At 32.2% G+C, this 16878-nt stretch overlaps 2 protein-coding genes, 1 non-coding gene and 1 pseudogene across 3 annotated transcripts; all 4 read left to right on the forward strand.

Moving 5' to 3' along the window:
• Positions 1-619: 619 nt before the first annotated feature.
• Positions 620-726, forward strand: LOC122722154. The gene has a single exon (XR_006349078.1). It is a non-coding gene; the product is annotated as a small nucleolar RNA R71 (small nucleolar RNA).
• Positions 727-6819: 6093 nt separating this feature from the next.
• Positions 6820-8021, forward strand: LOC110602825 (pathogen-associated molecular patterns-induced protein A70). The gene has a single exon (XM_021740393.2). It carries the CDS (start codon positions 6911-6913, stop codon positions 7826-7828), a length of 918 nt encoding a protein of 305 aa, XP_021596085.1. The 5' UTR covers positions 6820-6910; the 3' UTR covers positions 7829-8021.
• A 1206-nt stretch (positions 8022-9227) lies between these two features.
• On the forward strand, positions 9228-10362 carry LOC110603282 (annotated as a pseudogene).
• Positions 10363-15324: 4962 nt separating this feature from the next.
• Positions 15325-16564, forward strand: LOC110602954 (NDR1/HIN1-like protein 13). The gene has a single exon (XM_021740567.2). It carries the CDS (start codon positions 15568-15570, stop codon positions 16372-16374), a length of 807 nt encoding a protein of 268 aa, XP_021596259.1. The 5' UTR covers positions 15325-15567; the 3' UTR covers positions 16375-16564.
• Positions 16565-16878: the final 314 nt, after the last annotated feature.

Consider the following 16878-nt stretch of genomic DNA (forward strand, 5'->3'; position numbering starts at 1 on the left):
GGCACTAACATTTTGTCTTGGATTTATCTCAGTTTGGGAGGGTAGCTTCCCTTGAGACTCCAATTTGCTCATTGAAGAGGCCATTTGACTCACTTGTCTCTCAAGACTTTGCACAGTATTTGCTAAATTCTGCACAATCTCTTCAAGAGGTGCATTGGGATTCTGAGGTGCAGTTTGAGCTTGGTTCCTTTGCTGGTAGCTTGGATATTGATTGGCCCTTGCATAACTTCTTTGCCCATTAAATCCTCCTACTTGTTGGTCCTCTTCTTGAAGGGAGGGACATAGGTCAGTAGGGTGGCTCAAGTTTGCACATATTCCACATGGTTTGGGCTGCTGAATCTGCTGGATTTGTTGGGCTTGACCCACAACAAGGCTGCGGACAGCATTAGTGAGATCAGAAATTTGGGATGCTAAAGTGGATGTACTCACCTCATTCACCCTTCTTGGTGGCTGTTCTTGGTCTCCAAATTGCTGTGAGGCTGCTGCCATGGTGGAAATTAAATCCCTTATGGCTTGAGGTGACTTGTCTTCAATTGATCCTCCACATGCTGCGTCTATGAACTTTCTTTCCGAAGGTAGCAAACCTCCATAGAAGTATTCAATGAGTGACTTATCAGAGATGTCATGTTGAGGGCAGCTTGTGCACAATCGATTGAATCTTTCCCAATATTCATATAGCTCTTCATAATCCTTTTGCTTGATGCAACTAATCTCTCTTCTGATGCCAATAGCTTTTGAGGTTGGGAAGTATTTTCTCAAGAAGACTCTCACCATCCCATCCCATGAAGTGATGGATCCAGGTGGTAAATAGAACAACCATTCTTTGGCAAAATCATTAAGAGAAAAGGGAAAAGCTCTTAATTTAACATGCTCTTCGGAAATACCTTGAGGCCGCATTGTTGAGCACACAATGTGAAATTCTTTGAGGTGCTTGTGTGGATCCTCATTTTTAAGACCTTTGAATTTTGGAAGAAGATGAATTAATCCGATTTTGAGCTCAAAAGGGGCTGCCAAAGGTGGGTAAGTGATGCACCATAGTGCTTGATCATCCAAGGGTGTTGCTAATTCACGAAGAGTTCTTTCTTGTGCCATTGGAGCTCTTGCCTCAACATTTTTAGCTTCAAATTCAGCAAGGACAGCAGCTGGTTCAAGAGTAGTTGCTGCTGCATTTTCTGCCTCTTCAGGTGTTGTTGTGGCTGTCTTTATAGCAGCTCGTTCAGCTACTATTTTAAGGGCTGGTTCTGGGATTTTGTTGGCAAAAATTTCTAGTTTTTGGGCTGGTTTTGGTGCAATTTTAGGGGCTGGTTCTGAGTGCAGCAGCTTGTGCAGCAATAGATTCAAAAAGTGCAGCATGTACAGCAGTTTCAACAATTGGTTCAGCAACTTTATTCAGCAGGTGCAGCAGCGGGTTCCTCAGTAACTTGTGCAGCAGATTGAATGGTGGACACCAGTTTTGTTTCCGATGCTGATGCAGATGGTTTTAAGGCTTGGTTCCTCAAGTTTGCTTGCTTTCTCAAGCTCTTGGCAATACGTTCAATTTCTGGATCGTAAAGAAGAGCTTCTTTACGATCAGCCCTGGTCATAAAAGGAAAATACGTTAGTTAGATCAAATCCCCGGCAACGGCGCCAATTTTTGATAAGCGGTTGTCGAAGCCGTCAAAAATAAACCTATTAAACAATCAACAATTAACTTGTAGATAGTGGCAATAGGGTCGAACCACAGGGATTTGACACTACGGATTTTCCTATTAATGACTTGGACAAATAAATAACAAGTAATTAAAAGAGGGGGGTTTGATTTGATGAATTAATATTAAATAGCAAGAGAAAGCAATAATTTAAAGATGAGTAAATCAATAAGAGAAAAGTTTCTAGTTGAAGTATGGATCTATTTCAGATTGTTTAGAATTGATCATTGATTCTTTAATACTCCTATTTATCTCAATAAATTAGTTTAGGATGTGGAAGACGCTTCTCACAATCCAAATTCCTCCTTAGTTCTAGTTTGATTAGGAAACGTTCGCTAATCAAACACTAGTTAACAAGTTGCCAAGGAACGTCCTTGGGGCCTTTGGCATCGAACAACTGTTAACTGCATTAAGACTTAGAGAAACCTAATTCTAACCTTGCCAACCGCGTGGTCAAGTTTAGATTATGCAACTTGATTAAATGTGTGTTTAAATAATCTAAGCAATTACGGACCTAAACTATTCAAACAATTGTTACTCAAGCAATTAAAAGCAATAGGCCTAAATTGATTCAAAAAGCAAAGCAACAATTATAGAAGGATCAAATTGCATAAATATTGAAAATAAATAGAAGTTTAACAATGGAGATTTAAATCTCCCAATTCATCACAAATCTGAATTTTCCAACTTCAACTAGAAAAGAAAGTGTTTAGCCACTCATGGTGGACAAAAATACACAAAAGAAAAGAAGAAGAAAAGAAGGAGACAAGCTGCTGTGTTTTCTGCAGAATTGCTGAAGATGAGATGATCCTTTGCTGGTTTGGATGCTGCCCTTATATAGCTGGAGAATCCCAATTCCAATTTGATTAGGGTTTTGAAATCTCAATTTGATTTGGTCTTCTTTGTAGTCTTTGATTCCTCTTTGGATTTTGTATTTGATTGAGAATGGAACTCTCTAAGTGAAGGGCGTGGCTCTTGGGACTGATCTTGTGGTGTTTGAAGTGGACTTGGACTTCTTTTCTTTGAATTTGGATTTTCTGCTCTTTTCCCGCCTCTGCTGTCAACTTCTGCTGTCAAGGTGATTTGGGCAGTTTCTGCGAGTGATTTGGGCAAATCACTTGCCCAATTTGCCCCAATCGCTTCCTGGGGTTCAGTTCAGTTTCTGTCTTTGTCTCTGCGAGTGATTTGGCCAGTTTCTGCGAGTGATTTGGGCAAATCACTTTGACCCAATCACTTTTCCAGCTTTTTCTTCACTTTTTCTCCAACTTTCCAATTTCTTCCTTTTCTGCAAAAACATGACAAAAACACAAATTAAGCTAGAAAAATGTGTAAATAAACAGTAATAAATATAATAAAAATGTGGCTAAATTATGCTTGATCAGAAATGAGTCAAACCAGGCTTACTAAATGTTGTGTTTCGAAAACCCAGTGAATGATAACTGTGAGGGAAGACAGGGATTACTTCCTTTGACCCAAGACCAGTGCGGAGGAAAGACCAGGTTTGATTCCTGTGATCCATAGAGAGGCCAATAGAGAAGACCAGGTTTGATTCCTGTGACTCTATGGTAGCCAAGGTAACTTATGATATGCTGACCCTTACAGAGTGGGTTCTATGACACAGCGCATAGTGCATGGAGGTTACTTGGTAACGTGTCACTGGTGTGTTACAGATAGCCCTAAGGGCTATTTCAGATTAGTATATCTGAGTGGTTTTTAAGTTAAGTCTGGTAGTCTTTCAGAACAGTTTTCCAGTTGTTGGATCATGTATGGGATTGAGCAGGTAACCAGAGTTCAGTAGCAGGCTTGCTACGGGTCTAGGCGGCCTTAAGCCGATCTGGATCCTAGCGCCGAGCAGTTTGGAGCCGTTACAGAGGGGTATCGGTGTCCGGGCTGTTACAAAGTAAATGATGTTAAGAAGCAAATGGATGAGAAACTTGCAGAGATGAATAGAATATGGGAGCAGAAATTCAAGATGCTTTTGGAGAAAAACAATAATATTAAATCAGTAAGTGATTAAAAACTAAGTCTCATTTTTTTTCTAATATAAGAATTTTTGTAAGCTATATAACTAGTATGAACCTAATTTTGTTATTAATATTTTCAAATAAAATTTTATACAGCCTATGGAAAATTTCCAAGATGATGAAATTGGAGGATGATTTGCAGTATATTTGAAGTTTTGGATTTTGAACCAGCCAGCAGCCTTATAATACTACTTTTAGAAAATTTAGATATTAATATTAGTGTTAGTATAGTATTATAATTTCAAGTATTTTTAGTGTGATTGCTTTATGACTTAAATTAGTTTATTTTGGATATTAGTTATTTTGGATTAAATTTATTGTTATTTTATAATTGTCATTCTGATTGAGTCTTAATATTAATATATAATTATTTTATAAATTTAAATTTTAGCTAAATTTTTTATATAAATTTTATATTTTATTATAAATTTTACCAAAATTATTAATAGATAAATAATATATGTAATAGTAAATTATAATATAATCCCATTAAATAATAATAAATTAAATAAATATTACATTTTAGCTACAAATAATTAATAGTAGCCATATGTACTATATTTAGAATAGCTTCTAATTTAATAATTTTGTGGCTTTATTCAATAGTTATAAAATAAAATTAAGTGTAACAATTATACTAGAACTTGTCACTTTCTTATTTTTGTGGCTATAAATTTTATTTTTACCTTATAATTATTTAAATGTGGCTAATAGTAAATATTTTTGTCATACAGTTAAGTTTATGGCTAAATTTAGATATGTTAGCCATAAAATTAAATTTGTAACTATACATAAGTTTAAATTGCCACATTATTATTTTTGTAACATAATCATAGCAAAATCACTTACAAAAAAAAGTTGTTGTGGCAAAAAGAAAATGTGGTTACAAATATTCCATTCTCGTGGCTAATAACTAGCCACAATATTTATTTTTAATGGCAATATTTTTGCTTCATTTAAATAAAAAGTGTGACTATAAATATTTATTTTAGCCACAACACAGGTAAATCCTGTAACTAAACTTTAGTTACGCCACTTCTAGTTACGGCATGTCACAGGAAAAGTATGTTGTGGCAAAAGCATCTAGCCACCAAAATTCTATTTTTAGCTACAATTTATTTTGTGACAAGATATGGATAATGTTGTAGTGGTAGGTCTAATCACCTCGCAGTCCTGCCCGCACGCGCGCCGGAGAGAATTAAATGGCCGTCGGCATGGAGAGGAGCCCTGACACATCCGTACGTACGGAGCTGAGTGACAGAGACAGCTAGCATTGTAGCAGAGAGGCAAATATACATCACGAGCAGACGGGAAGGGAGGCCTCTCTTCTTCCTTCTTCTTCTTGGACTCCATTTTTCATTATTTTTCTCTCTGCAATTCTTACCTATCCATACTACTTTAGTTCATAAAATCTGACTTGAACGTCGGAGGATCTCCACCGGGACATTCTCGATAGACCCATGACAATCTTTTTTCATTTTGCAGATTTCTTCTTCGAATCAAGTATTGAAGAACCCATACGATGGACCAAAAAGAAAACCAGATTTATCAAAAATAATTTTAATATATTTTTTAAAATTAAGAGAATAATTAATAAATGTTTTAAAATTAAATAATAAAATATTTTATTTATAATTTTAAAGATTAAAAAAAATATCTAAATTAGTCAATGCTATTTCCATCATTAACGTAGTAAACATGTTACACATGACCCGTCCTCCAAGTATGGGATACCCTAACTAAGACTTAAAAGGTAACAAAATAATCTTGTCCATGAGATGAGAAATATATATTTTTATGAATTAAGAAAACAATCACAGTATTTAAAGAGATTAACCTAATTTGTATAATATTTAAAAATATAATAATTATATAATAAATTCATATTCAAGTTCTCATATTCTAATTCGTCGCTAAAAAAACAACGGAGGGAGTGGGGACTCTTTTGCCACCCAAAATTCACGTGTCTTACCGTTGATTGGCAATGGGATAAATCAAAAGGTATGGAGCTAACTTATTTTAACTAATTATGCAATTGGCAATCCCTTTGACCTTTGTAGGCCCTAATCTCATTATGTTTTGCTCACTAAAGTCTCAAGTGGGACATATTAAAAAAAAAAAAAAAAACTAGGGATGCTTAATTGGTCACCATTCTAGTTTTCAGATTAATTGGTTAAAGAGTTTTGAGATTCCAATTTCATACTTAAAAAAAAAATACATGTTTTTTAAAGGAATCTTAAAATTGTTATTATTGAAAAAGTTTTATTTAAATATCTCTCTCAATTCATATACAAATAAGAATATTATGTAGTTAATATAAATAATATTTAATTAATGAATTTAAATTAAATTACTTTAAAATTTATTATTTTTTAAATTCATTGAAAGGCGAAAGAAAAAAAAAAAAAAGAGAAAAAGAAAGTAATTGGCGTGGGTTTATTATTCGCATATTCCTGATGACCCAAAAAGAAGCGACCTGCCCTTCAGCTTCTGGTCAGGGGTGAAAGACAAGACCGACATTGATTTTATCGCTTAGATCCGAGTCCCACAATAAAACGTCGTCGTTTTACTGGATGAGTATTGTGAGCTTTTATTGAATGCTCTCACAGCCTCACATGCACCCACATCCACTTCTTCTGTTTTGTCCATTTCTCACAGAATTGTGGCCTTCCTCCCATTTATTTTTTTTTTAAAAAAAAATACAAATCTAAAATATCCATAATTTTTTTAAGAAATTATTATTTAATTCTTATATTATTAAAAAATTAATTAATTAATTTTTTATTTAAAAAATATATTTAAACATTATGACATTTTAAAAAATATTAATTAATTTATTCATAAATTATAATATAAAAAATTTAAAATATTTTTAATATAAATATATTAATTAATAAATTTTTTATAAAATTAAGATTAATAAATAATTTTTTTAAAAAATAAAAAATTAATTAATAATTTTTTTAAATTAAAAAAATTAAATAAAAATTAAAAAATTAATTAGTAGATAATATATTTTAATATATTTTTTAAAATTAAAAGATTAATTTATAAATTTATTCATAATACAGGACTAAACAGTAATTTTTTCAAATTCCTTTTCAACTATAATCCTCCAACCACTTCGGTCCATACTCCATACTCCACAGATATCTCCATTTTTGAACCTCGCTTTCCACCGTTCTCCGGCCGAAAGCCATGTTTGAAGAATCTGTGTCATCGATACCCTCAATCTGGGCATCCATGAATAGTTGGTTCACTCCATCTGTTCTCTTTGTCTTCCTCAATCTCATGATAGGCACCATTGCTATATCTTCAAGGTTAGCCTCCGCCTCCACGAAACCCGCCCACCACCAAGACGACAACAAACACCACCCCCACCACCACCCACTTGCTAGATCTCCGTCCGTGCTTCAAAGATTCAAATCTATCAACTTTTACAGTTACAGATCCCCTGAATCCACTTCTGTAACCTATGAAAAATCTCAGCAATTTGACTCCCATTTCACATCCCCTCAAGAAGAATACCACCAAAATCAGCCTTTTGTTTCCAGATCTCCTTCTATGCTTCAACGTCTCAAGTCTGTCAACCTCTATAATTACTTTTCTCAGGAACCCATTAGCAATACTGTGCCTAGAACTCAAGAAACTCACACTCATTTCACTCTGCAGCCTGTTTATCAACAGGAAAAAGAACAGCTCGAAGAACAAGAAGAGGGAGTGGATACAGAGGAAGAAGAAACTGAGGAAATCCAAGATCAAGAGCAGACCCTTGACGAGATATACAGCAAGCTGAAGAGCAATAATAAAGTGAGCATATCCAAATCTGACACAAAGCCAACTTCTGGCGATGTTCCCACAAAACTTCAAAAGAAAATGAAGAAATCTGCTAGCTCAAAGTCTGCTTTTGTTCATTCTGAAGAAGACGACATTGTGGAAGCTCGTCGGCCGGCGACTGTGAGAGAAAGCAAGACTAAAGCGACAGAGATGGATGATGCAGAAGTGGATGCCAGAGCTGATGATTTTATCAACAGGTTTAAGCAGCAGTTGAAGTTGCAGAGGATTGATTCCATTATCAGGGACAAGGAGATGAGCAGTAGTGGGAAGGGAAACTAATTAAAGGTCGGTTTTCAATTTCTGGGTTGAATTTTAATTTTGTTTATTTGATTAAAATTTTAAGGGTTCATTGATTGTAAATCAACTTGAAAATTTTACTGCTTTGGTGCCTTTTCTGTGTAAGCTTTGCTCAGCTCAGCTTAAGTATTTGTTACAAATCCCTTATCCAATCTAGCTATCCTATAATTTTCAACTTATTTGTGATACTCACTAAAATCACTAAAAATTCAGCTTATTAGTTGCAAAACTCTTTCAACGTTAAAGGCTTCTGCAGCACTAGCAAGATAAGGAGGAAAGTGAAAGGAGAGAAAAAGAAAAAGAGAAGAGGTGGAAATTTAAAGTATAAGGACATTTCAGTCCTTCAATTCAAATATGGCATTGAATGATATCTAAGAAAAGAGATGGGATTTTATGGTTTTCTCTTAACTAGAGAAATTAAGTTTGAGTTGAAATGAAACACTTTCCAAACTTGGGTTTGGTCTGTCTAAATTCAAATTTGCGTTGAATGAGTTTAGATTAGGGAAAAGGGAAAGATGTGTCCAATGGCCATGGGGGCCTTACTTTAGGGGGGGTGGTTAATGAAGATGGGTAGATGAAAGAAAGGAGAGGTGGGTGCTTGGCTGTGCTTGGTTGGAAGGCACGTGGGAGATTTTATTGGTGCACTATGCTTTCACACCTTCTGGACTTTTCCTTATAAGATGTAACATTTAGCAACCAATTATAGTTTTTTTTTTTTTGAAGGAATCATTTTAAATTATAAACATTGATCCTAGTTTTGCTCCTAATATAATTATTAATTTGGATTTTCCCCCCCTTTGCATCAATAATAGAATGATGGATTATTGCTTCATAGTGCAGATTTTTTGTGCATTACAGAAAGATTATGATTAATAATTGAAATTAAACTTAATGCTTTGGTATATTAAGGAAACTATCGAGTATAGTTCAGCTGGTGCACTGCATGTGTAATTTTATTTTTTTTAAATCTATAATTTAATTGATTCAAATATAAGTATTTGATATACTAAATAAATTATATAATTTAGCGGTGAAATAAAGAAATTTTAATGTTGTGGATTTACGTATAAACAAAATTTAATGCTTTGATATAAGGTTAATGGTAAATGCACTCACAAGCTTAGCTTGATAGTAAGTACATCCGAATAAATTTGAGAGATTTTGAGTTCAATCCATCACTCCCATTTAAAAAAAAAGTTAATGGCAAATAAATATACCTATTTTTTGGCCAATAATGTTGCTTAGTGTATCCACTCGTTAAGTAAAATAAAATAAGGAAACAAATGAATTTGAGAAATAAAAAGAAAGGATTTGAGCAGATATGAAATTTGATGAATTTTTTAAAAAAAATTTAGTTGCCTTTATATCTTCGAGTAATCAAATGTCAGGTAGTTTTCTTAAATTTTTATTAGAGAAATTTGAAAAAACATATAAAATTAATAAAATCGAAGGATAATTTTCACTCATTCTTATTGAATTTAAATTATTATTTTATTATAATCATTAAATTTTAATTTATTTTTAAAAAATTATTAATATTTAAATATTTATTTAAAATAATCTTTGGAGTGAGCTTTTCATAAATTTTCTGATAAAAAACAGATGTGATATATTTTATGTGACTAAAAAAAAGAAAAATAAAATTCTTTTGCCGCATTAGATGGTAGAGTTCCATTTCACTCGCATGACGTTTTAGAAGTTCACTCTCGCTTTCAAGACCAAAACTTTCGAATTCTTCGCCGATGAGACTGCAACAGATGAGATTGTCCACATCCATGATTTCTCCCTCCTTGACTCTACAGAAAATTTCATTTCTGATGAGAAAGTTATCATCCTCTTCCAACTCAGTTGAAGATTAAAAAGTTATCATCCTCTACCACATACCGCCACACCCACCGTGACACCCATCACCACCACCAACACTATCCTTACTACCCATCAACGTCTTCTTCCAACTCAGTGTCCCTTAAAGGTTGCTGTTGTTACCTCTCCCTCCTCTTCTCCTTCCATGCTCTCCTTGTCCTCTCCATTTTCCTCATCATAATTCTTGTCATCAAGCCGAAGAAACCTTAGTTCGATCTTCAACAAGTTGGAGTCTTTGCTTAGTACATGGGCAACTTTGCTTCCAACACCGCTTTGTTCGATCCTACCACCGTCGCCATTGGTCCCACTACCGCTTCACTCTCTTTAACCATCCACATGCTATTCATTGCCGTTAATCCTAACAAGGTTGGCATCAAGTATGGAGAATCTCAATTTACTGTTATGTACCATGGAATTCCTTTGGGGAAGGCTTCGGATCCTGAGTTTAACCAAGAAGCTCATAGCGAGCAACAGGTAGAGGCCACCATCTCTCCGTTGATCGCTATAGCTTGCTGCAGGCAAATGCTACTAAGTTGATTAGGGATGCCTCATTGAATGATAGAGTGGACCTTCAGGTTCTGGGTGAAGTTAGTGCTAAGATTCATGTTTTAGGCTTGGATTCCCCTGGAGTCCAAGTAAGCCATTTTTAGCAATTTACTTCTTCCTTTTATCTTTCATTAACTTTTGTTTTTTCTTCATACTTTTCTGGCTTGTTTCTGAATTTTTTGGATGTGTTATTTTCTAGACATAAGAATTTTAGTTGCTTATTAAATTTTTTGCTTTGAATTCTTCCAGTTTCCTGCTTGGGGTGGGTTATTACATCTTTCCATTTTAATTACCGACATTTTGCACTAAATTTCTTCCGAGTATCTGAGTTTGGGTCTTCGTGATTCTGAAATTTCTATTTCACACTATTTAGTTCTTGTGGTTTCTAATTTTATATTCAATTTCTAACATTCGCTGCCCCATCTTTTACTGTCAACTGAAAGAAGAAAAAAAAAAGAGTAAATGAAGATACAAAGCACTTCTTCACCGGCATGGGAAAAAAAGTGGAAGATTTTAAATTTATGAATTAGGAGTTGGGGGAAAGATATTTATGGATTTAGGATTGAGGTGTCAGATTACAGCCGAAAAAAGTGTTTAGAAATTAAATAATTAATAAAAAAATAGATAAATAAGTTGATTAATTAATATGAATATTTAAAATTAAATTATGTTGTGATTTAAATAATTAATAATAAATAAATAAATTAATATGAATATTTAAAATTATAAAAATTAAATTTATTTTTTATTAAGCTGCTATTTGGAATTATAAAATAAAATTATGCTGTTATTTAAATAATTAATAAAAAATTAATTAATTAATTAATATAAATATTTAAAATTATAAAAATTAAATTTATTTTTATTGATCTGCTATTTAAAATTATAGAATAAAATTATGCTGTGATTAAATATTATATACAATCGCCTAATTGTTTATAATTTATCAAAGATATTTTATTAATTTATTCAGTGATTAGATTAATTAATTAATTTACTTCTATTTGATAAATTATAAACAACTCCGTTTTCATATGATATTGAATAGTAAGATAATATAATAATTTTAAATATTTTATATAATTCTGTTTTCATATGAAATTGAATAATAAAATAATATAATAATTTTAAATATTTTATATAAATCATTTATAATTTATTAAAAAGAAAAAATAATTAAATTAAATAATTAATTCAGTGAAACAATCTTGTATAGGTTCAGGATAATATTATAATTCTAAATATTTTTGTGTGCAATTGCTTTATTATTAATTTTTATAGTATTCTTATATATTAAAAATATTTTTATAAAATATAACAATTATTTATAATTAGTCTTAATATTTTGTAAAGTTATGTAATAACATTCAATGTATACAAAAAAACAATACTGATATTATTTAATTGTAGAATTACTGTATTAATCTATTAAACTAATAAAAAATTTTATCATTAGATAAATGTATACTATATGATTGAATTATTTTTATATATCTAATTAGAATATAATATTAATTTTATGATTCTAAAATTATATAATATCAGTAATTTTTTATTTAAATATTAATAATAAATTTTTTAAATATTATTATATTAAAATTATAAAAAATATTTATTATTATAAAAATATAATATAAATAATATTTTTAAATTAATATAATATAAATATTTTATTATAATATATTAATAATTAAAAAAATAAAAAACATTAAATCATTGCGCTGCGCCATTTTAAGTGGTGCGAGACCAAATTTTTTTTAAAAAAACAATAATGCCTGGCGTCATTTAAAATGGCGCTAGGCCTTGGCACCGGTTAAAAATGCGCCAAACACATTTTTCGATTGCGACCTGACACTCCAACTCCAAATTCACAAATATTTTACCCCCAACCCCTAATTCATAAATTTAAAACCTCCCACCCTTAAATTGACAAAAAGCTCAAAAAAAACTGAGTAAAAATGGGATACTTGAATTTGCGAATATCATGCAGAGGTTTAAAGTTTTGGCAAAATAACATAATTTTAAAAATTTTAAGCTATATAGAATATATCATCAGTGTGGTTCGTCGAAAAATTGATCGAAAACTTATTCGAATGACTATTTCAGATAACTATTTAAACGTCAATAATTATTTTGAAACAAATTGAAGTTTAATGACTGCCGTGAAACAATGATTTAAATTCAGGGACGATAATCGAATTAAGTGAATAGACTTTTTTTAAAGTGATATATTTTTTTAATGGAAAATTATTACTTTATTCTCTAATATGGAGAAATTTATTAGTTCATCTCTTAATTTTAATTTTAAAAAATATATTAGAATATTTTTAATATTTTAAAATGTCTAATAATTAATTATTTTATTAGTTTTAACCGTTAAATATTATAAATTTTTTTTTAAAAGACCTTACTATAAATAGATTAATTAATAATTTTTTTTAAATCCGAATAATTAACTAATATATTTTTTAAAATTATAAAAACTAAATATTAAAATATTTAATAATAAAAATTAATAAAAAAATTAATTAGTAAATATTTTAAAATATAATCAATTTTTTAATTTATTTTTTAAAATCGATAATTAATTAGTTAATTTCTCTATATGAAAACTAAATAATAATTTTTTCTTTTTATTTTTTTAATATTTAAAAAATTAATTCTACATTTCTTAATTATATCAAAATTAATACATATATTCTTTTATTTTTATAATTTAATATTTTAGTTTTCCTCAAAAATCAAATTGAAGGTCATTCTACGAAAAACAATTTTTTTTTCAGTTAAATAAAATTAAAATATAAAATAATATATTTATTTTTTAAAAAGTTGAGGGATATAAATGTTAATTTTTGATATAATTCAATTTAAAGATAATTAATTAAAAATTAGATGAAAAACCTTCAAGTTGAGGAAGTTAAAATACAGATATTAAATGATTAAGCTTTAAAAATAAAAAAAACATATGTATTTATTTTGATATATTTCAGAGGCAAAGTAATAATTTACCCCTTCCAAAACGAGCTGTCAGCTGTTGATTGTGGGCTTGTGGCTGGTTGGGTTTCGCCTGGCTTCTCTGGCCCACTTTTTTAACTGTCGGTTTGGTCTAGTTTAAAACTTTTGATTCGGTCTTTTTTGAAACTAACTCCTTATTTGAAATAACTAAATTTGATATAATTTAAATGTATTAAATTATTTTTTTTAATTTTTATATGTGATAAAATTAATAATATAAAATTTAATTCTTTTAAGTTTTTGTGAGAATTAATTTTAAATTAAAAGTAAATGTGGTGTTATCATGGATTTTTCAAATTTATTGCTTATAACAAGCAGTGTAAGCATCTGAATATATAGTGGAGATGTTAAGTATTTTATGCATGTTGATATATATGGCAAAAGTTGTCATGCTTCCACATGCAAGCTTGTTTCTTTTTTGGCCAAAATTTTCTTTTGGCACTACATCTATCTACCCTTGGTAACATGCATGTGCATGTGATAAAGCTGTTGTGTCATGGTTGGATATGATTGTGCTACATAAAGATAAATATAATGCACATGTACTCATCTCTCAAAAACTCCAATCTACTGTGAAATGTCAACCTTACATTTTACTTGTATGATCACTGATAAATCCAACAGTAAAACTTGAAATTTTCTTGTCTGAAACTGAATCTGAAATGGTGGAGTAGATCTAAATTGTTGTATCCTTGTGTTGATGTGACAAAATCTGGAATTATAGTACTGGGGAATGGAGCAGGAGCCAGGAAGATGTGGGCAACCCTAACTAATATTGAATGAAATGATCTGCAAAATCTGATGGAAGGTCCAGAGAGTAGATTGTTATGCAATTTAGAGGCAAGAGAAAGACAAAAGAAGTGTAGGATTATATCTTGTTGCCCCCACCAGGGTAATATTTAAGGCAGTTGGAGTACAAAATGTGTGAGTGTGTGTGGGAGACAGATCCTTTTTCTTAGTGGCCATATGTATGTGGGTGAGTTTTGGTAGGTTAGTTTAGTCACTGTTGAAGAGGCTATAAAATTTCACCTCTTCTTCAAATATTGAATAATATGACCTTTTCCCACTTCCATCAATAGCCTCAGCTTTTATTTTGTGGGTCTCCATCACCTTGATCCTCATGGCTTCTAAAGCCAAATTCCAAAGAAAACAGTTAAAATTGAACCTAGAAAAATGAAACTATCCAATATAATTTTTTGAGATGGGCAGATGTGAGTAAATTATAATAATTATTTAAAGTTTGGGGATAAACTGGACCATAGCCAACAGTAGGTGAAGAAATGTGTCGGTGGCGTCCAAAGTACAAAACTAGCATCATTTAAGCTTTTCTTCTCCTTTTGCTGTTGCTCTTCTCAAAGCTTCATATTATAGTTAACCTCATAATTCTGTTTTTCGAAAAAAAAAAAAGAAAAAAAAATTCCAATTGATGAGCTTTTAACTCAGAGATTGTGAAGCCTTAAATCCAAATCTTAATAGAAATTAATTAATTAATTGTACAAAAAGCAGGAAAGCTCCCACACCACACGCCCTCCATAATTGACTTGGAATTTAAGCCCAGCTATTTGCAACTAATTAATGACTGATTAATTATAACTAATTACTAATTATTTTTTTGCTTAGGCTGCAGCAACCAATTGCCCTGTCCCCTCCACCTTTTTTAAACAACTTTCAACAGAACAGTCACAGACTCGTCGCCGTCGGTGGCTTTTCTCTTCGCCTTTTGTAAGTAATGATTCGCTACATCCCTAATCACACGGTTCCTCTATGTTCGATTCTTGCCTTCACCATTCAAATTTCTATTTATCCTAATTTTTTTGTCTCTTTCCAATTTCATTTTTAACCCAAAGGAAAATCAAAAAAATCTTAAATTTGATAAAATTGCCCCCTGAATAAAGCCCACACAAAAAACAATTGGTAAAAATGGGTAATGAATCAAAGATGATAAGAACCATCTGATCGGCAATAGCTTACCCCCAAAAAAAATTTAATGGACCCACCTCACGTGTCAAGCACGAAGCTCAAGCTAAAAGACTAACACGTCAACGTGTGATAAGATGTCCCATTAAGATCGGAGGATTGAAACTTTGCCTCAAAGTTTGAAATTTACAGCTCTGCTGTAAGCATCTCTTCATCTTCCTCTTCCTTCCTTCCTTCTCGGTGGACTGCACCTTTCCTCTCCTCCTCTCCATCTTTTCCTTCCCTCCCCTTTACATTTCCTTCCCACGCTGACTCGCAATTCGCCCTTCCGCTCTTCTCTTGCCTCTGCTTTCCTTCTCCCTTTATAATTCTCGCCCATAATGTCTGAGAGAGTCTTCCCTTCCTCTAAATCCGCCGCTAACGGCACCGCCGCCAATCCCACTGCTGCCCCCGCCAATCCAGCTGCTCCTCCTAACAAATCTCATCTCTATAACCCAACTGCCCGCCCCCCTTACCGTCCACAGTCTTATAATCGCCGCCGTACCCGTAGTGGCCGGAGTATTTGTTGTTGCTGCTTCTTCTGGAGCCTACTTATCCTCCTAGTGCTCATCCTCCTCGCCGCAATTGCTGGAGCTGCTTTTTACATTATGTACCATCCCCACCGACCTGTGTTTTCCATTCCTTCTCTCCGCATCCACCGCCTGAATCTCACTACCTCCGCTGACTCCGTCTCTTCTCACCTCTCCACCCTCCTCAATCTCACTATCATCTCGAAAAACCCCAATTCCCACATGACCTTCTTCTACGACTCCTTCACTATAGCTTCATTCTCGAATGATGTGTTTCTCGGGAATGGGACATTACCTGCCCATAGCTTGAGCAAGAAGAACGAGACTAGCTTTCGAAACGTAGTGATTTCAGGGTCGAATGATCTGGATGCGGAGTCGGTGAACACATTGAGATCGGATCTGAAGAAGAAGAGCGGTGCGGTGACATTGAAAATTCAGTTGGATACTAAAGTGAAAGTGAAGATGGGTGGATTAAAGACGAAGAAGGTGGGGATTAGGGTTACGTGTGAAGGAATTAAAGGGGCTGCACCAAAAGGCAAGTCTCCGACGGTGGCTGTAACCACTTCATCAAAATGTAACGTTGATCTGAGAATCAAGATCTGGAAGTGGACATTCTGATCTGCTAATTACTGTATGCTTGTTTTCTTTATTTTCTTTAATTTTTTTGGGGGTTTGTAAACTTCTGATGAGAATTGAGGTGCAATTATGAGTTTGGAAAAGGAAACTGTGATTGTTAGTAGATTAATTGAAGGAAAGAAGATGAAGAAGACGATTGTTGAAATCAAGAAATTTTCAATTTTTTATGTTTTATTTTGGCAATTCTTTGGTTAACCATTATTTTTCTGTTTGGTTTCAAACGGTTAACTAATAGGTAAAAATGTGAATTGAATTGTTTCTGTTTTTTCATTTTTTTTAGAAATGATTTTAGTGTCATTAAACCATTTCATTACTTAAATCGCGATGGGTATTGTAAGCGGCAAAACGGTCTTACTGCTACGATTTACTTAAAATGAAATAATTTAAGTAAAACATTTGAAAATATTTAAAAAAATATTAATTAAATTAATTATTTTTAATATTTAAATGGAAATAAATGAAATTAAAGAGGAGGGAGTAATAAGT

This window comes from Manihot esculenta, chromosome 16 (genome assembly GCF_001659605.2).
Source record: "Manihot esculenta cultivar AM560-2 chromosome 16, M.esculenta_v8, whole genome shotgun sequence".
Classification (NCBI taxonomy): domain Eukaryota; kingdom Viridiplantae; phylum Streptophyta; class Magnoliopsida; order Malpighiales; family Euphorbiaceae; genus Manihot; species Manihot esculenta.

What these genes read in the sequence shown, in the direction of transcription:
- LOC110602825 (XM_021740393.2), top strand. Translation starts at nt 6,911, where the DNA reads ATGTTTGAAGAATCTGTGTCATCGATACCCTCAATCTGGGCATCCATG.
- LOC110602954 (XM_021740567.2), top strand. Translation starts at nt 15,568, where the DNA reads ATGTCTGAGAGAGTCTTCCCTTCCTCTAAATCCGCCGCTAACGGCACC.